General features: G+C 35.2%; 1 protein-coding gene across 1 annotated transcript in view; it reads left to right on the top strand.

Moving 5' to 3' along the window:
- The first annotated feature begins 24,762 nt into the window (after positions 1–24,762).
- The window catches only part of LOC145684972 (glutamate receptor ionotropic, delta-2-like), a 37,473-nt gene continuing 35,185 nt past the window's right edge, over positions 24,763–27,050 (top strand). The window contains exons 1-2 of the mRNA XM_081757320.1: positions 24,763–24,927; positions 26,737–26,837. Coding sequence (XP_081613446.1) covers positions 24,763–24,927; positions 26,737–26,837 — 266 coding nt within the window. The remainder of the gene's footprint in view (positions 24,928–26,736; positions 26,838–27,050) is intronic.

Raw genomic sequence — 27,050 nt, 5'->3', positions numbered from 1 at the left:
GATACAGTAGCTGCTTGACTGAAAGTCTAAAAAATAGCCCAAAAAGCCAGGATCCCCAAAGGGTTAAAGGTGATTATTGTGCATCATATCAACAACTAGCTAATACTGATTGGTATAATATTTTGCTAAAACCAGATATAAATGAAACAGGTTTGGATCTTGAAAAAGTAATTGTATGAGCTATGGAAAAAAAATCCGAAATCTAGGCCTAGAATATCTAAACATCCTTGTTAGTGTTCCAAAGAATCTGTTTATATATATATATATATATATATATATATATATATATTAAAAGCTAAGAATTTAGCACATTAAAGGCATAAAATTGCACCAAATTATGAAGATTATTTATTATTTGTCAATTACCGTGAAGCCTTTACGACTCAACTAAAAGATGACAAACGTATTTACTATATTAAAATGAAAAATCAATTAAATAGTAATGCTGAGAAATTTTGTATATATATATCAGTGTTGGGAAGTAACGTAACGCAAGTAACACGTTACTTGTAACGCGTTACTTTTTAAGTAACGTTTCCTAGTAACGCGTTACATTTTTTCCAAAGTAACTGTAACGGTAACGCGTTACAAATTTTTAAGTAACCTATCTAGTTTGCGTTACTTTTTTCGCGTTACATTTCGGATGAGTAACTACAATATATGTATATTTTTTTTTCGGAAACAATCGAGCATGAACTACGTATATCAGTGACCGACAGTCACAACACACAGAGAAACAGATACGTTCGTAGTGTCACTTGCTGTTTTTTGAAGATGAGGACAGCCTTAAGGAAATCACGTGTACTGATTGCAAGCACCTGGAAGATTTTGTCGTAGATTTTGACAGCTCCAAATCAATACATTTAGTGAGTAAACTAGGAGTGCAATGATGCCGGTAGTTTATTTACTTTGATTGGTGTTGTTTTTATAAAGATGAAGAACGAAAATATTTTACCGTTCGAACATATTAATTAATACTTTTTTTTAATGTATCTCTCTCTCTTTCTCTCTCTCTCTCTTAAGAGCTGAGGATGATGGTAGACAGAATTTAAAAGTAAAGTGTCTGAAGTGCCCGGCGGAAAATATTTATCAACAACTAGGGTGCCATAATTAACGATATACAGTAAGGGGTTAATATGAATAAACTGTGTTTTGATGAGCAGGCCTACTTTATTACTAGAAAATAGTTTGCAGATGGTATGTAATATTGGAGTTCTTTCAGATCAGTTTGTTTATCCTAGAGTCCCGTTGATTATAGAGTAGTGTAATGTTTCTCTATATTCTTTATTTTTAATTTTACATAACAACATTGTTATTATTATATAATTAGTTTAGCAGAATAATAATAAGCAACCAGTTTTTCTAACGCATAGGGATGAACACGAGTCAAGCTAAAACTCGACTCGAATCGAATTCAAGTCGAATTTCGAGTCACGTCAAGGGTAATATCCTCGAGTCGAGTTCCGAGCCGATTCAGTTTTTCGCGTCGAGTTTCGAGTGCAGTCGAGTTTGATAAATGGCTCGTTCGTTTTAAGTCGTCTTGAAATCATGGCCTGATTACACTGGAAAACGAAAGCCATGGAATACTTTTAGTGTTGCTCACGAGAGAGGACACTGCTCGCATCTCGTCTCGTCTCGATAACGAGAACACAGGAGATTTTTTATAACAAGCTCAGCTCGTCTTGGCTCAACTGAAAAGATGGCTCGAGCCGGCTCACTTGGGGTAAACCATCGGCTCCAGCTGGCTTGGTAGGGATGAGCCATTTGCTCGGTTCGTCTCAACTGAGCCGAGGGCTCTAGCCGAGTCGGTTGGGTGAGCTGTTGGCTCGGCTCACTACTCGGTTCGGGTCTATAGTGAATGAGCTGTGAGCCGAGCTGCTCGAGTCGTTAAAATTCTAAACCCGGGCCGAGCAGTTTTGAAGACATTTGGCCAGTGCCCTATAACTTTTAACAGTGTTTGGCTCGAGTGCGAATACTCAACCTAGACCCTCAACCCAAATTCAGAAGCTCGTGAACAATGTCCTTGACTTCTAGACTTCACGACTACCGAGGTTGACAATCAACTAGGTTTTTAGTATTCAAATACAAACCGCCTATCTTTCTTTTTATATACAGTGTTGTTATAATTAATAATAATAATAATAATAATAATAATAATAATAATAATAATAATAATAATAATAATAATAATATAAGTTGTAGTAGCAGTAGTGTCATTGATAATAATTATACTGTCTATGTAATATACTTGAAGAATATCCTTGAAACTACACACCGCATTTGGCTGGAGTCGACTCGGAACTCGACCCCAATTCGAGTCGAGTTCTCGGGTCGAGCTCAAAGATGTCTGTTTCTAGTCGAATCGAGTGTCAAAGAAAACTCGCTTGAACTCGCTCGTGCTCATCCCTACGAGTAACTCAGTATGGCATTTTATCAATATTACATTATATGAAAATGTTCATATATCAAGTAAAAATTTGTCCTTGCATTTACATAAAGCGATTCAAAACGTGCAATAATAATAATAATAATAATAATAATAATAATAATAATAATAATAATAATAATAATAATAATAATAATAATAATAATAATAATAATAGCGGTAGTAATAGTAGTACGGAAAATTGAAGTCATAATTTTACTAACGCGTTACAAATTTTAAGAAAATGTAAAGTAACTTGTAACGCGTTACATTTTTACAAGTAACTTACCCAACACTGATATATATATATATAGGTTACAACAAAGTTGCATCTGGAATTGTTATAAATAATTTATTGATTACTGGCTGTGAGTTGTTGGCAAATTTATTTGCAGAGTACTTTACATCAGTTTATGAGACATTTCCAACTACTAGTAATATAAATAATTATTTAACATCACCAAAAACTTTCTGTGAGAGGAAAGCACTTCTTACTACAACTAAAAATGTAATAGATGCTATTAAATCCTTAGAAACCAAATCTGCGTCTGGCATAGATGGAATACCTGTTTTCATTATAAAAGGAGTGGCTGAGGTAATTTCACCAGTGTTAGCATCTTTGTTTAATTGGAATATAAATGAAAATATTTATCCTGAAGCTTGGAAAGTTGTAGCCATAACACCTATATCCAAGACTAAAGGTGACAAAATCAATGATTATAGACCAATTTCTAAAATGAATGTTATTCCTAAAAGATTTTAAAAAATAATGTACAACTACCTGTATAGCTCTGTCTGTGATCAGTTAGACACAAATCAACATGGGTTTATAAATGGTAAATCAATTATTACAAATTTGGCAAGCTTTGTTCATAGTCTGTTTTCTGTTATTCGATCTGGTGGTCGAACTGATGTTATTTACTTTGATTTTACAAAAGCTTTTGATAAATTTCTTCATCATTTATTAATAAGTAAGGTGTACAAGTACAAATTGTCAAATCATAAAATGGCTAGATTCATATTTAAGTAACAGGAAATTTAGAGTTTGGTATAATAGCTATACTTCTTCCATTTATAACATAACATCTGGTGTAAACCAAGGTTCCAATCTTGGTTCCTTGCTATTTTTACTATATATAAATGACCTACCTGAAAAGTTAACTTGTAAATATTTTATGTATGCTGATGATATAAAAATCTTTAATGAAATCAATACTGTTCAGGATCAAGTTACGTTGCAAGAAAATATTGAAACATTAGTTAAATAGTCAAAAAATAATTTTCTGCCTTTGAATATTACCAAAACTCAAGGTATAACTTTTTCAAGGAAAACTGATCATTTCTTTTATAATTACTCAATTGGAAATCAGGGAATTGAATTTGGAACTTATGTTAAAGATTTAGGGATAATATTAAACAACAAATTATTGTTCCAAAAACATTTGCAGGTAATGATATCTAAGGCCAGAAAAAACTTAGTAATGCTAAAATGGCTTTGCCGTAATTTTTCAAAATATTAATACTTGTAAAATTCTATACATTTGTAACGAGCGTTCTCATTTGGGGTATGGCACAGTAATTTGAAACTATGAAGCCAAGTACTTTGTAAATGCCATAAAATATATTCAGAATAACTTCCTAACCTGGTTACGGTGGAAATTCAAAGATTTTAAAGATATCAGCTTGTGTATCTAAATAACTCCAGCTGTTATCTTTAACTGATAGGCGTTATATTTTCGATCTGAAATTTTTTAATGTTTTTCTTTTATTGATGGCTTATTTTACATAAGAACTCCTTAACGTTACATTAGAAATGTTGTTCCTTTTGTTCGAATGTTTCTACTTTGAAATGTTATATGAATAAAACTAAAGGTACTGCAAACAAATATTACTCTGTTCTAGATATTTTCCAGACTAACTTTACCAAACTCCGTTCAGAACTTATTAAATTTCTAAAGGACCTTATAATGTTTAAATAGTAAACTTAGTAAGATGAAATTTGAAAAATTTTCTTTTTAAATCTTGTTAGGTTGCTATTTTATTCATTTATCTTTCATTTTCCTATCGTCTTTTCTTTTCTTCTATGCTTAAGTTATTTTTTTCTTCGGATACTTTCTTTTTTATCTTAGTTACGAGTTTTTATTTACATGTCATATGTAATCTTTTTACAGTTTTGGTATGTTCATTTTATTTTTTGTTATTATTACTAGTGTCTTATGAATGAGTGCTCAATTTAGGAATATTTATTTTCAATCTGTAAAAGCAACTACATATTGTTTTTAAGAAAACTATTTTTTTTCTTTTAATATTTTGTAAACTGCTTCAACTATACTGTGAATAATGATTTATTTTATATTTTATGCGGTATACCTATTCGATATGGTATACTTATTCTATGTGCATGTTATTTATGCTTATATTTTTTTACTATTATTTTTGTATTTCTCAGCTTGTAATAGATACTGCATGTTTTTATGTTATCTTTCTTGAACCAATTTTTTAAATCCATTTCACCTATTTTTGTATAATCAATTCTATGTTATTAATTCTATTTGCATGCGCCCTATGCTTGTAAAAACCCTTTTCTCTTTGGGACACTTAAAAGCTGTAATGCTGTTTGTTTCCAATAAACATGTTTCAACATTATTATTATTATTATTATTATTATTATTATTATTATTATTATTATTAATTTGATGTGCAAATTATCATTAATAGAGACTGTATATGTTTATGTCCCTACATGTCAATAAAAAAATTGAAAATTTTTAAATGTAATCCTATTCTCAGAGATGTCCCAGCATATAAATGTTTGACAAATGCTAACAATTACATTTTATTTATATTTTTACTACTGATTTTCTTTCTATTCAGACAATTTATAACCTATCACTTGTTATAAATTCATTCTCTTTTGCATGCATTGATTTGTATTGGTTCGTTTTTGCCTTACATTACTGTTTTCCGTGCATGACTCTTATCATCATTATGGCTGTATTTTTTATTCTGACTATCTCTATTCTGTATTACGTTTTACTTAATGTGTTTTTGTACCTTTAAATTTTTATGCTTTACGATCTCCTTTTTTTTTTTTAATTGCATGCTCTTTTGTTTGTATTGTTAATTCATATATTAGTACTTTTTGGAAATTATAATTGAACTTTGTGTCTGTAATTTCGTGACACCAATAAAGAAACTGATGCTATTATTATTATTATTATTATTATTATTATTATTATTATTATTATTATTATTATTATTATTATTATTATTATTATTATTATTATTCCTGCGAGCCGAGTATTAGCCTTTGAAATGATATGAATGGATAAGGTCATATGATACAATCCATTTGTGATCTCGTTTTGTCACTTGCTTCCCCTCCTCCTGTCCCCTGTATTGAAGTTCTTTTTTTATATTTACCCTGTCCTCTGGTAGTATTATCTACAATAAGATATTACCTCGAACAGGTGGTTCAAGATAGTTCAAGAGACGTTATCAATAATTTATCAATTTATCTACTTCTTTAGACAAAAACAAGCAGCCTCTACAGTGTACGTATAAAGCAAATTTTAGCGATGAAAAGACAAATGACAAACGACCAAAAGGAAACAAAACACAGTCGTTTTTGGAACATTATTTACTTAAAATATTCACTTGTGAATAAGTAATGTAGATACAATTTGTCAGAATCCTAAATTAGGAGTTTTGAAATTAATTTAAAGATGGAAATAAATTGTAAAATATTTTTTTTTCTTTTTTAATTCTGTCAAAGGTGATTAATATCTGTATAGAAGTTACTGGAACAATAATATTGCTTTCTGTTTCCCCTACATTCTCCCATTTTTTCTCGGTACACCTCGCAGACAGTTCAAATCGACGACGTCGGTTGTAAACACGCAAAGGTTTTGTTACTAATATAGTAATCATTATGGCATAAATCAATCATAAGGATAACAATCAAAATAATTCTCTAGTAACCTTCAGAGTGTATACAACTCTTTTGTTTATACTAAAGGCACTTGCTGCTGTTTGTCTATTAGATTAATTTTTCTTATATGAACATTATTATATTCGTGTCTTGTTGAGAACAAAATACAATAAAACGACGTGTTTCACCACTATGTCTGCGACATTCTATTTATTTGGAGTGATATTTCTCGTGTACAAAGTTGAATTTTCATGTTCAAACTTTCCACATCTGCATAAATTTATCTTAGATGTTTTCCAGTACTGGAAGATTCGACACTGTCAAATAATCGTTCCCGACTCTCAATCAAAAGGTAAGTTTTTTTTTTTTTTCAAAAACTAGAAGTACAATTCATACAAGTACAAAAACTTGAAGTACGAAGCAACGTTTATTTAAAAATAATAAATATGTGACGTCATTAGACTTCATCAGACTCTGTAGCTACTTTTTAAATAACATTATTATTTAATTTTGGCATTACTGCTGTATCGCCGGACCAATTTGAAAATCGAAAACAAGTACTAAAATGTACTGCATTCGATTATATTTGGTTGGATTACATTACGTTACGTTAGATTACGTTATTAGGTATGTAGTTTTACTATACGGATCCATAATATAAGTAGGAGTAGGAGTAGGAGTAGTAGCAGCAGCAGTAGTAGTAGTAGTAGTAATAGTAGTAGTAGTAGTAGTAGTAGTAGTAGTAGTAGTAGTAGTAGTAGTAGTAGTAGTAGTAGTAGTAGTAGTAGTAGTAGTAGGAACGAGTTAGAAGCCCCGCAGGGGTTGGTTGGGTTCTGTTCTCGATATGAAATGGGCAAATTAAAGACTTGCCTAAATTTTTCTGTACATTTTACAGTCTATGGATCCGTATAACAAAACAAGTGTACCTCTCCGCGAAATAGTCCATCCGCCTCCACATACAGTGCTGCTTACATCAAAAATAATCAGCAAATACAACCACTTTCTTAACTTTTATTAATTACCCTTACCTGACTTTTACTCATACTTCCTAACAAACTTAAATAAATTCTCCAATTGACCCGGTAAATTTCCTAAAACTTGTCCGGCGATACAGCAGTTAACCAAGGGCGCCGATTTCTCTGTAAATGGGGGGGGGGGGGCATTCAGATGCAGAAGGTATATATGCAAGGATTTTACGACAAATTGCATTCAAATTATGCCAAATATTGTATATTCATAAATACAATAAGGGGGGCCCACATGAGCTTTGGGGGGGGGGCTCGGGCCCCCCGGCCCCCAGGATCGGCGCCCTTGAAGTTAACCCTTAATTTTTATAACTGCATTTTAAAACTACTTCGTTTATTAGAAACTAAATACAACTATTATTCAAAAAGTAGTTTACAGGATTCCAAGACAACATGATAGGTAATCAAATGCAGTTGAGTTCGTTCCTCTAGTCTTTGCCTTAACTTAGATTTTGGGGAAAGGTTATTCTGACAACGCTGAAATTTCTATGGATGGCAACAGTGAAAGTTCTTCAGGTTCATATCTTCTGTTGTGAAATAACATTATCTATGATTGTGGTAAGTTGTATTTCATTATCTCCTTTCACTTATGAAAAACAAGCAAAAGAAAAATGGTAAATTTTGTATTATTTTTAGTACGTTAGGCTCTTAAACTTCTGAAACATAGTAATTGTAGCCGTTGTTGGACAAACTGAGCAACGAGAAAAGGACAAAATAATTATTACGTTATCAAAGTTCCTGCTATCCTCCTCGTTGTTTTTGTGCAGATTAGTACTTCCGTTTTTCTCATTCCGTTTCCTCCCAGTTATTTACGCGATATGAGGACATAGTAGAATCAATATGCAATTTGTAAGTGTGTGGGTGTTCAAAAACTGTATTGCAACGCTTCCCACTTCAAACAAATTATTTTGTAGTGTTGTCAGGAAACGAAAAAAAAGTAACCAAAAATGGTAATGAGAAATATAAATCCCTAAAAACCGTAAACTTGGCTACTTCTCTAAGTTGCCCATCTATCTAAGTTGCTCCTGTGTGTGTGTGTGTGTGTGTGTGTGTGTGGTCTGTATTTTTCCATAAGACTAGCATTAGGATTAGGCATTAGGTTTCTAAGCTTTCGGCATCTATGGCCATGTTAGCCCGTCACTACGATTAGGATTAGGAATTAGATTTCTGGGCTTTCAGCATCTACGACCATGTTAGCCCGTCACTAGGATTAGGATTAGGCATTAGGTTTCTAAGCTTTCGGCATCTATGACCATGTTAGCCCGTCACTAGGATTAGGATTAGGAATTAGATTTCTGGGCTTTCGGTATCTATGGCCATGTTAGTCCATCACTAGGATTAGGAATTAGATTTCTGGGCTTTCGGCATCTACGACCATGTTAGCCCGTCACTACGATTAGGATTAGGAATTCTATTTTTGGGCTTTCATCATCTACGACCATGTTAGCCCGTCATTAGGATTAGGCATTAGGTTTCTAGTCTTTCGGCATCTATGACCATGTTAGCCCGTCACTAGGATTAGGATTAGGAATTAGATTTTTGGGCTTTCAGCATCTATGGCCATGTTAGGCCAGCACTAGGATTAGGATTAGGAATTATATTTCTCGGCTTTCGGCATCTATGACCATGTTAGCCCGTCACTTACGATGGACGACGTCCCTCGGCGATCACACTATCCGAGGAAAGGGAAGGAGGAAAGGATTGGGGAAGGAAAGAAGCAACCTGGGACCTGTATGTTAGGTACCATCTCGGCATTTGCCTAGTGTGAATGAGGAAAAGCCAGGAAAACCTCATTCAGATGGCTGGTATAGAAAAACGTTTACGCTTTTTATACCGTCTCACCACTGGGAATCGAGCTCGGGAACGCTCGCACTTCCCAAACACGTATTACTCTGTAAGTTACCCATCTATCTATCTTGGCAATTTTTGGACAATATTTTAGTTATAAAGATTTAATGATAGTTTTAAGGCTATTTCTAATTAGCTATACAACAATATATTGTCATTTTTGTAAACGCTATAATGAAGAACATTTAAAAGTATCATTTCAGTAGCATGTCTTCGTACAACAACAATTTAAGAGTTTGCAGATTAATGTTGTTCATGCATTTTCTCGTAAACTACTCACTTACGGCTTTAACACTCATACATGTTACTTTCTTCAGTGCATTAAGATTAATCGATTGGTATATGTCTCATGTTTGGACTTTTTGTTTGTTTGTTTGTTTGTTAAACGCTAAGAATATGTAGAATTTACAAGGTACAAACTAATACTCAGCTCTAACTAGTTACTCTAATAGAAAAACGTTTGTTACAATCTATAATCGTTTCTTTAATTCTAAATACATTTATTTTCTGTTAGTTGGCTTACTTTGTAATGGAACCGAAAGTGGTTAACATAAAGAGTCCGCCAGAAAAATGTATCCACTCTTTGTCATTCTGTATCAGGATTTTGGCATTGACAATTGTTCTGAAATTTAAGTATGTTGTAGTATGGTTTTTCGCCCAACAGATGTCGGCATTGTTTTTTGTTAAAATTATGTTGTAGTACGGTTTTTCGCTCAACAGATGTCTATACTGTCAGCACGGTTAGTGAGATAAGAAAATGGCAGGAGCACGCTTGACGTTCGAGCACTGTAAGTACGTTTTGAAATGTTTTATCAGATTTGGGAATGCCATCGAAGTGCAACGTCAGTGGAGAGGTGACTTTGGTAGTGAACCACCAATCTGCCTAAGAATCGAACGTATTGTTGGCAAGTTTGAAGCACATGGAACGGCGAGCGGTTGCTGCAGTTACAGCAGTCAATGTATCAATAGAGACGGTTGCCTCTGTAATCTTGTGGCGAAGCAGTGTTGCCAACAAGTTAATACAAAAAGTCGCTAAATAGGAGATGAAATGACTCCAATTTTGGGTGAAAAGTCGCTAAAAAATTTGTCGTGGAATTTTGCCTCTTTCATACACACACACACATATATATATATATATATATATATATATATATATATATATATATATATATATATATATATATATATATATATATATGTGTGTGTGTGTGTGTGTGTGTGTAAAAGATACGTGATCAATTCAATTCAAACTATAGTACTATCTACGCCACAGGAACATATATGAAAGACATATATAATTAATAATCATTTCACTTTTATACATTTTTAACTTTATGATCAATTTTGCTTCAGCGAAATCAAAAATGAGTTTGGAAAAACGAACAAAATTAAAGGTCTAGAAAAAAATCTTACACACTTCACTTCTACTCTCGGTTCTACAGATAATGGGTAATATGCAGAGTCGTTTTGACGTATGATTAGCGTCATACTAAAGGCCTGACTACTGCAGGAAACATATGTTAGTCGAACTCTTCAGTATGGCACTAATAACGCGTCAAAACAACTCTGCATAAGGCCCATTCTGTTTGTTATCGGCAATGTATTATTTGTGCCTCTAAAGGAAGCTCTGTAAACTAAGGGGCATTAAAAGCTGGGATTGGTCCCCATGAGGAGGTTAGAGATAACAGCAATCAAAGTGGGAATATAGAGATAAATGTTATGCGCTTTCCCAGCTCGTCAACACCTGCAATTGATTCAAATAAGCAAAAGAAAATAAACATATAGGCCTATCTGAACTGATTCGAGCTAATAGTACTTATTTAGGACAAGTTGTTCGTAGCACGAAAGTCTCTAGATTTGTAGGTAAGTCGCCAAATCGTCATTTAAAAATCACCAAAAAAGTCGCTAATCGGAAAAAAATATTTTTTGTCGCTATCCTGGAAGGCGAATCCCCTAGATTTAGCGACTTTTCCCTCAAATTGGCAACACTGTGGCGAAGGTTCTCGAATAACCCAACTGAAAACATTGACAATGCTGACATCTGTTGGGCGAAAAACATTCTACAACATATGTACAGTGAATTTTAGAACAATTGTCAATGTCAGTATCCTAATACAGGACGACAAAGAGCGTATACACTTTTCTGGCGGCCTCTGTATATAGCGTTACGTCTGCATTTTTTAACGTTTACCCGTTTAAAGGGCTGCGCCCTTTCTTCGGGAAGAGGCCCAAGGGTATAGGAGCATTTATTGCATCATGAGAGGGTCTAGGTGTTGTTTAGTCATCTTTATTTAACATTTTATTCAGTTTACTCAGAGGGATGGGTAGCAATTAAGTGATGGCAATCTTCATGTTCAATCATAGGAATAGACGGCAGTCAAGACAGGAGGAGTGGTAGATGTCATGAGGGTGAAGTGCTACGACGCCACAACACATGGGTATTATTAGTAAGACGAATGCTGTTAGCTTCTGTTCCTGGTGCAACTCAGGAACTAATGAAGGCAAAGACAGCCCTGTTAGTGGGTGATTTACTGTGCATGAGATGGATAGATGAGTGGTGAAACTGTGCCAGAATGATAAATGTCGAAAACTTCCGGATCGACGTTCTCGCAGCCGATGTTCAAATGATACAAGGTCATCAAATGTTGTAAAGATGTCGGATAATAAAAATCAGGAGTATCAAAGTCTCTATCATAGCGGAGAATGTTCAGGAATACTGGATGAGCAGTTTCAATGTGTTTCTTAATGTAGTTTAATCGGAGAGCCTCAAGATGGGCTAAGACCAGTGGAAAATGAATAATCTCATAGAGTAGACGGGTTGGGTAGGGGAGCTGTATACGAAAGGCTAAACGAAAGGCATGGCGTTCGAGTATTGCTAACTTTTGGTAGTACTTAGGAAGAGCTGGCAACCAAGCTGTGAGACCATAAGTTAAGACTGGGCGCATGAAAACTTTGTGATTAGAAGGAGATGCGAATGTAGACCCCACGTGGTACCAACTAGTCGTTTGAGTAAGTTGAGTCTGTTTTTGGCTTTCTCGATGACAGTGAGAAGGTGCGGTGTCCAAGTAAGCTTGGAATCGAACACAATGCTTAGATACTTAAGAATGTTATGGATTGTGACTGCTGGGTTATCAACATAAAGTCGTAATAAATGAGGATTTCGGTGTACTCGAGATCGACGTCCAGATGGTAAGAAGACGATAGCTTGCGTTTTAGTAGCATCGATTGCCATACGCCAAACGTCGCACTGGTCAACAAAAGTGTCAATTGCCAGTTGAAGGTGATATTGGATACCAGTAATTGTCCGTCCGACAGCGAGAAATGCAGTATCGTCAGCCAATTGACAAAAGTTGTATGCCAGGAATGGTTGGTAAGTCGGAGACATATAGCAGATATAACATTGGAGAGAGACAGAAGATCCTTGAGGAACGCCAGAATTCAGGAAAATTGGAAATGACAGAGCATCATTGATCGATATGCAAGCAAGTCGGGCTGTGAGAAAGGAGTGGATAGTTCGTATGTAAGAGAGAGGAGGTTGGAAAGAGTATAACTTGTATATAAGATCCTGGTGCCAAACTTTATCAAATGCCTTTTCAAGATCGAACGTAACCAGACTTGTTGGATGACTCTGGTTGAATTGATTGTATATAGAGGTGCTAAAACGTAACAGGGGGGTCTAGAATGCTGAAATTGGTGCGAAACACAGCTTGATGAAGTGGAATAATAGCGTTAGTCTGGAAGTGATTGTGGAGACGACGCACTAATATACGTTCAAAGATTTTGCTGAACGTGGACGTCAATTGTATAGGTCGATAAGAGTTAGCGTCAGAGGATGGTTTATTAGGTTTAGGAAAGAGTAATACTTTTGAATACTTCCAAGTGATGGGGAAAAACAGTGCGGAGTATAAATGTATAAATAAAGCATAGGATGGTGAAGACAACATGAGGAGAGTTTTTAATGAGAGTATAGGTAAGCCATCAAAGCCTGGTGCTGTATTTCGTTTCTTAAGGAGAGTAGCCTGGATGTCTGGTTGTTGGATGGGCACTGTGAGTGCATTATTTAATTGCAGAGCGTGACTATGATGTGGTTGCAAGTGTGCTAAGTTAGGATCAGATAATCGATCGACTTCTGTAAGTAAACGTTATGGAGTATGCCAGCCAGGTAGGGGAGTAAAGATATTTTGGAAGTATGCGGCAAAGGTATTGGCCTTGTCCTGATCAGAAGAGAGTGCTTGCTGATTTACAACTAGTGGGTATGGTGTTCTTTGAAATTTGCCAACGAGTTGATTGAACTGTCGCCAATATTTGGTAGAATGGGATGTTTTGTTGAGCTTATTACAAGTTCTGGTCCAGTGAAGGCATTTGTATGCGATTATGTAGTTATGAGTGATGCGAAGATATTGTCTATGGAGGCGAAGTGCTTCTAAATTACGGCTGCGGGTATATTCTCTGTAGGTTTGTCGAGCTGTAGTTATGAGAGAAAGGTATCGTGGAGGAAGTTTCGGTTTGTGCGGAGTAATGTATGCGGTTGGAATGTGTTGATCAGCAGCCGTATGTAAGGTCCGAGTGAGATGGTGAAAGGCAGTGTCTAGGTCATGTTGTGATATTAGCTCTAAAATATCAGAAAGTGCTAAGGTGATGGTCGTTTGGTAGGCTGGCCAGTTGGCCTGATGATACACATGCACTTTTCTCTTTGATATGGTATGGTGGAGAAGTGTTGGTAGCAAGAGACAGCTTGATTGGAACATGATCGCTTCCCAAAGAATGTAAAACATCAATATTGATGTGAGAGTAGAGTGTTGTAGAGGATATAACGATATCAGGTGTGGTATTGCTAGAGGGGCGAGGAAGTACTGTCCCCTTCAGAGGAGAATACAAGTGCGGGGTGAGGAAGTGGGGAGCAGAGGGTATAGTTGTTGCCCTCTGAAAAGTTTTACGATAGTTTATTATTATCCAAAAGCAAACTTTTTTTCAGAGTTGCCAGGTATATGGTGAATGCCATGTTTGTGTAGAAATCCAAAGAAATGTTCCCTTCTGATCATTTGGAGGGAGGAGATGCTGTAAATCAAGCTTCAGTGACACCTGACACATGGCTAGCCAGCAGTTAAAGAGCAGAGAAATTCCGTCTTCCTGTTAGTCTTTAAAATGAAGGAGAAAAAAAAGCATTTGAAAAACATCAATGAATATATTGTATTTGAGAGTAAATATGCTACTCATTTCGCTAGTTTAATTTATTAGAGTACAGGGAGAGTCTGGAGAGATTGTTTGAAAAAATAAATACAAATTATTTGACACTTTTTTCAGTCTCGATACTTCCATAGTCAGAAAATAAAATTATAAATCAATTTACCTCGCATCACCATTGAATTTATACTTCTTGCAGCTAGCATTCATTATCGACTCGAACAACTTTATTATTATTATTATTATTATTATTATTATTATTATTATTATTATTATTATTATTATTATTATTATTATTATTATTATTATTATCTCATATTTTGGTTTAAAGTAGTTTTAAACTTAAAAATTTGACAGGATCTGTGATTACTGTCCTTCTTGGTGATTACCCGTTTGTTAATTTCGTAGCTTTCTTCCTGAAGAAGAATATCATCATGGTTTATTACCTAAAGGAATTAGCTGTTATTCTTACAGTTCCCAAAACTTTCTTACAGTACTTACGAACATTAATGATGGAAATGCAAATCGGGATACTTTATACAAAACTGAAGGGTAGTTACTGGGATACATATAGTATGTAGTTGAAACATGAATGCAAATGTTTGCTTTTGATTGGTCAAAACAGGAAATTGTCAACAAATGTTTATCTTGTCGGTGTAACAGCTGCCTACAGTTTTTAAAGGAAGTTTTTCCAAACATTTTTTTAAAAAAATAGTTTTAGTTTTGTTAACAAAATTTCACTAACTAATTGTCAATGGTTACTCAAAATATAACTTCCTTTCTTTTTTAGTATCGTATCGAGATACTTGTAATTACGGTTATGAAACAGCTATCCAACAACTTACCAACGTGAGCAATTTGATCCAAAATTATCCATTTCAATTCCAGTTATGCTTGGCTAATAAGGGCAAATTTAGGGGCACTTGATCAGATTTGACTCGGAATCTGAACAAATTTCACACTGATTAAAATCATATACATATTAATAGAAATACTTATCAGGCATACAAACAAGCAGTAGAATTTAGTAATAAACGGAGTGAGACATTCTGAAAGATTAGTGAAAAACAGAAATTAAAAAAACTCGAGCAGAAACAGAAAGGTAACAATCAAATGATATTTCTGTTCATACTCTAAATATATGCACTTTAACGTACAAACTATATATTTACAACATTCGCATATAAGAAATAAATTACAAATTAAGAGTACTTTTTAAAAATGCTCACTTTTTAAAGGATGAGCAAAGAAGGATTAAGAATGGAATACAATGCAAGCAATTACACACATTATAAACCACTCCACCCACAGCAATAAAAAAATCTTTCTTTAATTTCAGCCGTCATATCTTAAATATATGCCTCTTTATCTTAAATATAATATACACTACTTTTTTCGATTATGGAGTGGTGCTTTGATGATGATTAACGAAAAGTAATTAGAAAACTTTTTCGAGTTAATCTTTTTAGGTTATGTTGTTTCAATTTGCCGCTCACATAAAACCAAAGAGTTCTTCAACTCTAGACTAAATCATAACTAAAGGGAAAGGCCAGGCCGGTAGCCAGACCAAAAATGTAGGGGGGGGGCGGTAGAAATTACGGAGGCCCGACCCAACCATATTATAATTCATCTACATATTATAGTTCATTTGCAAACCTATCGTGAACATTTTAGGGGTCCGGCCCTCCTAGATCCCCTTGGATAAGTGTAAAATAACTAAGAAGAACTTACGATAGAGCAAAACCCGTGCAACAATCTGACGGACAGCTATGTCTAATAAGTGCAATAAAAAGAGTTCTCTAAAGAACTTTCTTACCACACGACCGGGATCAAGACATACTTTTTTTTTTTGGGGGGGGTCTTAGAAAATGTTTTGCATTTATCTATTTCAATTGCGTCATAATGCTTTTATGGATAATAGATTTAGCTGAGGACATTATTATTAATTAATATTCTTATGTATAAGTTCATATGTAGATAGGTGAGAAAACTTGCGATTGTTGGACATCAAAATGCCACTAGACTAAACTTCACATTGTTTCCTTTGTTGGCATCTTGCACGTATACTTTTATCTCAAGTCTAAATACCTGCTTGCATTTTATGACATAAAATGAGGAAGAAAGTGGTTCAAGCTTTTCTAAGTGTCGGTCCCAGTATTTGTCTGATATGAAAAAGGAAAACAGGAAGAGTTTGGGCATTTGGTATCCAACATAGAGGCGGGATCTCGGCCAAATGAAACGAAAAAGTTGCAGTTAGTATTCTTAGTTTTTTCTATATTGTAGGATACTTTCTATGGATGAATTGTCAATAAGTGAGAAGATAATCCTTTATCTTGAAGCACGAATGGATACACACTTAAAAAAGTTCACTGAGAGGACTTAAAACGAGTTCTAAATTATCGTGAAATGAGAGTATTCTTTACAAATGTGAACCAGTAGCCATGTGATAAATGTGAAACAGATTGTGTCAAGTGCCATGTTGAGAATGGACAATGCACACACCTAACACTATCTGCCCTTCCTTTGCTTCGTTTTCTCCAAGACCCTTCCATTTCAAGAAATAGAGTTAGTCGTGTGTTTGTATATATAAGACTGGCCACCCTGAAAAAAATCTTCACAGCCGGGAGTGGGTGGAGAAACTCAGCTGGAAGGGTCGCGAAGATCGAATTCCGTAGACTTGCAACCTCCTGAGATGCGGATATTACATGGAAGTGGCCGGTCGTATTAAGAGTGATGAAATTCAAAAATCGTTGTTTTTCGTGTTGAGGCCGGCTGTGAAAATTGATGTCTCCCATGATAATGAATTTACGATAGGTGTCAGAGAGGTATCGAAAAAACTGATATGGTATATCCTGTCTCGGCCTGACATAGATGGTTGCAAAGGCTATGGTATGATCTTTCAGATATAAGAGAACAACATTGTATTCGGACAACTGAAAAGCAGGAGTAGGATAAGAGACCGGTGGGGAATGCGAGATTGCAGGCCAATAGCTGTACCTCCATGGAGGCGAGCGCCGTTAGGTCCATCATGTCTGTGAAGAACGTATCGAGGAATATAGCAGGGTATATTGGGAGCCAGGAACGTTTTGTTGAGAGCAAAAGCGGTTATGTGTTCCTCCAGAAGAAGTTGTTGAAACTACTTGATACGTGATAAAAAATCTTATGTTCAAAAATAACAAATTGTAAGCCATAATGGTTTTGACCAAAAGCATGGAAATAGCACTGATACTTCTGAACATGTTAAAACAATCGTTTCAATGGGTTGTATTTGGAAATGGACGTTGTATCCACTGTATGTAGAGTGTAATGTGAGATTGTAAAGAAGTTTAGCGGAGTGAATGATTTGATTGAGGACGTGCTGGCGTTGAAATGGCAGGATGTTCTGTAAAGTAAGAGTTATGAATCGTAAGAGGTCTTCTACTGTGACAGGATGTGTCAGTGAGTTTGCAGGTGGGGTGCTATCATCAGAAGTTCTGACGGGTGCTACCAATTCTGTCTTAGGTGCAGGTGTGAGCTTGGCACAGTAGCGATAACTGTATGTAGGGTGATTTTCAGGACAAGTGGTGCATTGAGGAGGTGCGCTTGAATTTGCACAAGTACGGGTTAGATGATTTCCACTCCTGTGCCCGCATTTGACGGTATTTGTACAAGTATGGGTGTAATGATCGTTGTAAGTTTGGCATTTCTCGCATTATATTGTGAGAGGTGGAGGCGTGCGAGAAGGCTCTACCTTGTAGCGGCGGTGATATATGTAGGCACCGTTAGCCAAAGGATAATCAATTATTTGCTGCTGGTCGGTCAAAACACGCACAACGTAGATAGGGCCACTGTTGTTACAAATTCTAATACATTTCTTGATTTCTAGGCCCTCGTATCGCAGCTCATCAAAGATCTCATCGTCAGTGAGTTCGGGTTCAATGCCTCGGATAACTACTGATAGAAGTGGTGGACGACGAGGTGGCGGAGGTGTTTTCCGTTGGCTCGGATTAAGAGGTGTCAACACAGCCTGTGGTCCAAAAATTTCAAAGGTAGCTTTGTTTCTAACATGAATATGGAAGTTAGGATTAGGAGATTTCAAGATTATTCCATTCCTAGTAGGTATGATTTGATAGACATCAGCGCGCGGAATATATTTATTGAGTTGAATGAACATGGCGCTTGCAGTCCGGTGCTTAGTATCGAAGTTCTTTACGATGAAATTATACATTATTTCTTGGTTAGCCCAGTGCATCTCGGTGTTTCAAGCAGTCACTGAGGCAGTGGAACGTTCTCCACCAGAGCTAAAGTGCCTTGGTTTCTTAGCGTCTGATACCTTGGAGTTCCCAATTGGAGATCGTGAGCGAGACCGAGACTCAGCCTGTTTTGAGGTATTTGCTTTAGTGGTCTTCGTACCAGCAGAGTGACCCGGTTTCGTGGCTGTGCCCTTCGCTCCCGTCGGAGAGGGGGCCATGATGATGATTTAACCTAACAGAGTATGTAACTCAGATGAAAGTGTATGATGAAGTATGACAAGATGGAGATGAAGTATGATGCAATAACTAGCCTCTCTCGGGTGAAACCCTCTGCCTCGTTGCACCACTACCCCTGTAGCAATGACTGCCTGGTTGCGTCCACAACTCAGGGTCGGTCAAAGCCTAGACTTTATACGTATGTACACTCATGTCCAAAATTATTGTCGCATATCTATAAATATGTTGTTGTAGGAATATAATTTGATAATGAATTCGCCTGGTATTTCTTATGTTAATATGCGTATAATCGGCAAAGACATGTGTGGCAAGTTTCATGTCAAAAGAGCAGTAAATAAGAGCAATAAAACTTTCTTGTCCATTTAGCAACATTTTGTTTTACTCGTTCTAATTTTCGTATTTATAATTCTTTTCCTATGAAATTTACCACAAATATACATTTCCCGATTATACACATAGTATCAGTATTAAAAGTGCCCTGCAACATCGTTATCAAATTATAGTCTTACAAGAAGACAGTTATAGATATGCGACAATCATTTTGGACAGGAGTGTACCTCGGCCGGAGAGTTGAGAGCCAAGTGAAAGATGTAACGTTTGCATTGTTTCAAAGCAATAATGGCTTTGACGATATGAATCTTAACTAAGTGCGTCAAAATAATAATCAATTGTACGTTCATTATCGACAATAGAGGCTTTGTACTACTCTTTCCTTCTCTGTCTCTGATAAGGGGCTCCCCAATAGAGTATAAGTCCTTATTTATGTAGTATATACCGTAGATCGTTGTCTGGAGTATCCCATGCTTGGGCCTTTATCGCCATCTATCGACCAACAAATGAAACAGTTTCTTTTATTTATAGATTGGAAAAGTTTTCACGAGATGTGGACATTAATGAAAGACGTCATCGAAGGTGAAATGTTTACTTCTGTCTTAATTAATATCAATCATGTTAAGAAGAACAATTGTGCCAAAGGTATTTCCGGAATTGGAAATGTTATATTATCGAACAGAACAACATCAATACGAGATATACTTTTAAAGGTAAGTGACCATGTATATATTCATGTGCGCCCGCTACCTCCCCTTGGATTTTCAAAGGGTGTTCAGTTCTTAAAAGTATTTAGCAAGACATAATAATCTGCTTACTCATATAGTATGGTACTAACTAAATACATTTATATTAAATAATGCAGTATAATGTAACTATTATATTAAATAATATAACTATTACATTATAACTATTGCATTAGATTGAATAACATAACTACCTACAGCAAGTATAACGTTAAAATTTCGCTCAACTTCAATAATCAATTTATTGAAGCCAGTAGACTCGTTAAAGGAATTATTACTTGAGGACGTTTATTATGACTTCAATTGTGTTTATAATAATAATAATAATAATAATAATAATAATAATAATAATAATAATAATAATAATAATAATAATAATAATAATTATTATTATTATTATTATTATTATTATTATTATTATTATTATTATTATTATTATTATTATTATTATTATTATTATTATTATTATCACTTAACCTTTGCAATTTTTATAGTCTTCTTTGTTAAGTTTTCAGCCAATGTGAGTGAGCTCCTACACGGAGTCTAGTGATAAATTCGGCCCTGTGTTTGCAAATGGCAAGTGGATTTGCAACATTTTTAAACGCAATTGTATAATAACTAATTCCGAAAACTTAAGAAAGCGCTTTCGCTTGTTTTTTTTGGATTCATTGAATGCTTTTTTAATTAAAAGATAGATATTGTTGGCCAGTAGTGACAATAAAGGCTTCACAGTCCATCAGCAGAACCGGATGTGGGGGGTCTCTTTTAGTATGTGCAAAGTAAAAATGACTGTTAATTCAGCATAGTGGTTGTGTTACCCAAACTTGTTAAATTTTTACATACGTCTGGTGCTCCTTTGACTTCATATCGGATTTTGAAAAAAAAAAAAAAAAGTTAACATGGTACTGATTAAATCTTCTAAGGGATATGGTTACTCGGAGCATGGAATATTAGTGAAACATCATTGATATTTTGAGTATAGTTGGCAAACAACTGTTTACCAAAAAAAGTCTCCAATTCAACGGAAATGACTATTATAAGGGGTAATAAAGTACAGGGTGTCCAATATACAATACAACCCGGAGTTTGAGATAGTAGAACTTTTAAACCTGAAGAGATACACAAATAATGGTTACACCAAAATGAAGCTTTTTTCATGCATTTATTTTAAAACAAAGAAGCAACGATTGAAGTACACCAGGAACCACACAGTGTTACCAGATGTAACCGAAGGTGTAAATCTTTTCTCTCTTTTTTTTTTTTGCAAAAACTTTAAATTGACACATAACTCATACGTATGGATGTTCTCTGTCGTTAATTTTCAGTTTGTTTAGTTGGAATAGCTTGGAAATTAAATTATGGATCAGAAAAAGAATTTTTCATTTCCATCGATAACTAATCGGATTAGGCCTCTGTAAGGGGGAATTAGAGAAATCGTAGTTTTCATAATTTAATACTCTGAATTGGCAACCCTGCTGATGTTTCAGTGCCACAAAAGGTATGTTAAGAGTCTGTTTACATTATGCAATTCCTGAAAACAATGTAAAACAAACTTTCAAATTATCATGATAAAACTTTTACTTGCATGCACCCGGCAACACTGCTACTATCAGAAATGAGTTACTAGCTCTACAGCAGATGCTGGAAGTGTCCCCTGTTTTGATTCAAACACTGATTCACACGTTTCGCCAGGTTGGCAACAACTTTACGAAGATTAGAAGTGTTATTATTCTTAATGGCACTGCGAATTTTCGTTTCCAGGTCTCGAATAGTTCGAGAAATGTTCTTGTACACCTTTTGCTTTAAGTAGTCCCATAGAAATGAATAGCAGCGTTGCCGAGTGCATGTAAGTAAAAGTTTAATCATGATAATTTCAAAGGTTCTTCTCCATTGTTTTCAGGAATTGTATGATGTAGACACACCCTTAACACACCTTTTGAGGCACTGAAACATCAGCAGGGTTGCCAACTCAGAGTGTTAAATTATGAAAAGTACGATTTCCATAATTTCCCCTTACAGAGCCTCATCCGATTAGTTATCGATGGAAATGAAAAATTCTTTCTTCTGATCTATAGTTTCCAAACTACTCCAACTAAACAAGCTGAAAATTAACGACAGAACATCCATACGTATGAGTTATGAGTCAATTTACAGTTTTTGCAAAAAAAGAAAAAAAATATTTACACCTTCGGTTACATCAGGCAACACTATGTGATTCCTAGTGTACTTTAATCGTTGCTTCTGTAATCGCCTGGTTGCTGTTCGTGGTTCTGTCCTCCCTTGCCCTACCAGTGAGTATTTTCCGTAGACCTGGACTTACCTGGGTAAGACGTTGAAGGACATCTCCAAAAAGGGATTACAGAATTGTTTCCAAATTGCTCGTCGGTCTCAATGATAAGATGAGCATTAGGCACCGAGAGGTTCAGATGTCTCGTCTCGAAAACCTCACTGACAATCAGACTTCCATCCAGACCATAACGCACACAAACGTCACTCACACACACAACAAAGACACACTGAGTTAAATGACACTATACTTATTAGAATACTATTAAAAAGAAAAATAAACAAGAGAAACAATCACAACACTTAACACTATATATATATATATATATATATATATATATATATATATATATATATATATATATATATATATATATATATATATATAATTATTTCCATTAATAAAATCACGCTTTACTTTCTCACTGCATTATAGCCCTTGGTCACTTTGTATATTAGAATTGAAGATTATGATAATAATTTCACTAAATATGCTTTTCTGACACCATTAATGCACTTGGGGAATTAGCACTGGGGAAAGTGTCGCCGGGATAATCCTACGAAGTAAAATAATTGCTGCTCCAAACAATCCTGAAGAGTCGACACGAGACTTCAGTGAAATTCCGTAGTCTCCAAAGTGGAATGATAAAGTTGGAGGGCGCGTTATAACTGATACGCTACGCACAAGGTGTGTGAATCTGGGGTTTACTAATTGGGGCTAGCCGTAAGAAAATGTCCTTCAGAGGCTAATAGTTTTTTGCCCCTTAGCACAACATTATACTTGATGCTCGTCGCGACGTGCGTGGTTGCTGCCTTGAAACATGGAGTAACACTCCTCGAAATTAGAGGTTCGAGATACGAGCTGCATTCGTCGAAAAATCAATGTTGGCAGTTCATTTTCAGAAGCACTCTTGTTAAATCACCTGTATGTACATGTAAATAGAACATAAAAAGGAGTTAACGTTAATTTTAATCCACTGGCCACGACGCACAAGACATTGCTATAACTTGAATGTGGGAACATTCAGATAACGAACTGGTAAAGCGATGTGGCTGGCGACGTTCAAGCTGTCGAACATCTCTTTAACTAGTATTTTCATAAATGATTGAAAGATCCACTTAATTCAGTTCCAAATAGCCATAGAATATATGCTGTGCATATTAATAAGTCAGGTAGAAACACTGAGAAATTTCGTCGCTCACTGAAACGTTCTCACCACAAACTAACGTTTCGGATATATATATATATATATATGAAAAAACGATGAAAGACTTCTTTGTTCAATTGCGTGGGAAGAGAACAGTTCCCACCGAAGAAAGAACTTATTGGCGTCGCAGAATAACGTATAAATCGAAAAATAATTACTGTCTTTCCAAAATATACAAAGCGTCCACAAAAAATACTTCTATAACCTGGTGACGGTTATACTTCCTAATTTAAAAATATATGCATGAACAAAGCTTAATTTGGGTATAACCGTTATTTGTGTATCGCTTCAGGTTCGTAAGTTCTAATAATCCGAAGTCCTGATTGCATTGTATATTGGACACCCTGTATGTGCCATAAATATTTACGAACGAAATATTTTGTAAATATTCGTGAAATATTTATTTGTTTATTTATAAGGAACGAAATTAGTCGCCGAGGAAGAACATCACAAGTGAATCATAATGTTGAGACTTGGTAACCACACTTTTTAAATGAAAGAACATCGGGAAATGACCAATGAAGTAATCAAACGCGGTACCAAGTGTTCTTGGTTTAGCGCCATTTTCTAGAGTCTTTATAAGTTGGAATCCATCAAGAACAAGTAGAATATCATAAACAGATGGCAACACTTGAGTGAATGTAAACTCGGTCAGAGAAGAAAGAGACATGCTCTTACACACTTATTTTCGTGAAGATTACAGAAAATGTTACACGTTATTCGTTATTTTGTATAAATGTCAAATATACAAAACGTAAAACTTTGTCCACAGCTCAAACTAAGAACAAATACAAGTTCTTAATTTACTAAGATATTTTATGGCTCCTGCAAGACAGTGTGCACGTTAAAAATACGATATATATGCAACTGTCTAATACACAGAATTTTAAAACAAGTGCATAGAAATTACGTTATACGAGTAGATGTATCTGTCTGATACACAGAATTTTGAATCGTCTGTAATAACTTTACTAAGTCATCGTTTGTAACAAATAAAATGCTTGTCTGATCATTCAGGGATAATGGTAATTATCGGTACTTATACCTGAATGTAGTGTTCTAGGGTGTTAGTAACAACAAAGGGTATATATTGAGAGAATACTTATTTCCTTATTTTGTCATATTTGTTCACTGAATATATTTTATTTTCATAGATATCACAGGAAAATTTATTTTCAGAAGATATTATTTGGTTGATAGTTTTATTAGAAGAAGATATAAACATTAACGAACTATTCCATGGGTTGTGGTTACCATTTCAAAGTTCTATTGGTGTGGCAACCACTGGAAGTGCTCCAAATAACAGTGAAATGTTTAATGTTGTGGAAGTATATCAAGTTGATGAAGAGAGCGAAATTATTTCTTCACCTTTAGGACATTGGACTCCAGTTAAGGGTTGGGTGCAACCAAGACTTAAGAAATGGGAAAGAAGATCAAATCTAAATGGAATTTCAATCAGGATCACGTCTGCTTCTGTAAGATATTTATTTCTCTTGTCTCTGTAGCTTGTTCACTCTTTACTATTTGATATCAACTAAAGCAAACTAGATATATATTGTTTCTACGCATAATTAACGAAAATACATTGATCATTAGAACTTCAGTTCGTTATAATGCATCCCAATATGTTTAGATACACCATTTGGAATAGCGATTCATCCAGAACTAATTAATAAACGGAAGTTAATTATAGCACCATACGAGGTCTGTCTGATAAATAAGTAGTAGTAATTTAATATGTCGAACTATGTTATCTTCCCTTCAAAGTAATCTGCTTCAATCTAACAGCTCCATTTGTCTAGACTCTGCTGGAAGAAAACTACTTCATTGTTCCGAAGCTCCGTCATTACGGACTTTTTGATAGACTCCACGTCTTCAAATTGAGGAGTAAAGAATACAAGGGCAAGATCTAGTGAATTTCGGATTTGATCTAATTTGATTATGTTCTTCGCTAGAAACTCCTGAATGATAAGAACGTTGTGACTTGGCGCGTTGTCGTGATGCAGCAGCCACGATTTGTCTTGCCACAACTGTAGTCTCCTTACGCATACTAAGCAATGAAAACAATACAGGATTTCGTTTTAGACATCCTGATTGATCGTCTGACCATATTGCAAGATCTCGTGTTGAACGATAACTCACACGTCGAAGAAGGTGACCCATAAGATTTCGTCTTGGTTTCTTCGGTCTCGGCAACGGAGACTTCCCCTGACAACTCTAACGCTTGGATTCTAGGTCATACTCAAATACCCGTGTCTCTTCACTGGATTACTCTATGAGCCAAGTTTGAAGACGTGCGATAAGTTCTGACACACCTCCATGAGACACTTCCTTTGATTTTCATTCAGTAGCTGCTGCACTATTTCTGTGCAGATTTCCTGCATGTCCAAATATCAATGATGATGTTCTAAACACTGTTCCTTCTAATGCTCGGCTCACTGGCGATCATTCGAACGATCACCACAACACACCTCCGTACTCGTTTCATGTCAATGCCAGTGATAGGTATTGAAGACCTCCTGCTCCTGGGACAATCCTCCACTTCCTCGCGCTCCTCTTTGAACCTGTTATGTCACACAAAAAAACAATTGTCTCTGACATGGTGTTCTATGAAGACATTTGACGAATCATTTGAAGTGATTCTGATGGAGCTTCCTGCAACAGTATTAGAAATGTCAGGGTAATTCATTGCTGCACGTTCCTCAGTAATTACAGTTTAATAACCTGCAGAGAGAGGTGTAAACAAAAGCATCTTTAAAAAAACTGATTAATGGTTGCATACAACCGACGTTACATACACTACCAATACATCTTATTACATAATTAAATAATATTTTTTTTCTCCATTTCATCCACCGATACACGCCATTGGCGTGAAAACCATGGGTTCTCCCGCCGGAAGATCATGTGGTTTGGATACCAGGTTAAGTTGTAGGTCTATGTCTTATATAGCCTCGCTGCTGAAAGAGACGATAAATTCAAAAATCAACACTCAACCTACTGTATTTCGCCCATAACAGATCAAGTCCGAATATTTTAAAGACAGACCTCGTAGGAATAGCATCATATGTTTGATTAATAATAGACTATTTATTACAATATAGACCCTAATATTTTCCGCTCAATTAAAAAGGACTTTTTATGTTTGAGCTATTGTGGTAATTTCATCAAAAATTTTTGACGTTTTAAGAACAAGTCCTTCATTATTTTTTAGTTCGCCGAATAAAATTATTCTAGTGTTTTAATATTTTTTATTCTGTTACATGTTTAAATTTTAAACACAGGATCCTCCAATGAGTGATGTAGATGTTGTCAATGATACATTCCGAGTAACGGGATATTTTGGAAGAATATGGAACACTTTGGAAAAGAGGTTAAACTTCACGTAAGTTAAAGGTATTTTGGATTTCGAAAAAAAAAATATATGAATTTTTCGATTGTTAGTTTCTCCTTCTAGCATCAGAAATTAACGGTGAGGGGTACCTTCGCCATATTTATTTCTTAGTTCATTGATTTATATGGGGAATTACCTTTTTTTTTTTCTTTTCTTTGAAATCAAAAGGAATTTTAATGGAAATGATGGAAATAAACGGCATTT

This window comes from Thermobia domestica, chromosome 5 (assembly GCF_964235325.1).
Source record: "Thermobia domestica chromosome 5, izTheDome1.hap1.1, whole genome shotgun sequence".
NCBI classification, from domain to species: Eukaryota; Metazoa; Arthropoda; class Insecta; order Zygentoma; family Lepismatidae; genus Thermobia; species Thermobia domestica.
Note: the sequence above shows the minus strand (reverse complement) of the source record. Positions and strands in the feature narration are given on the sequence as shown.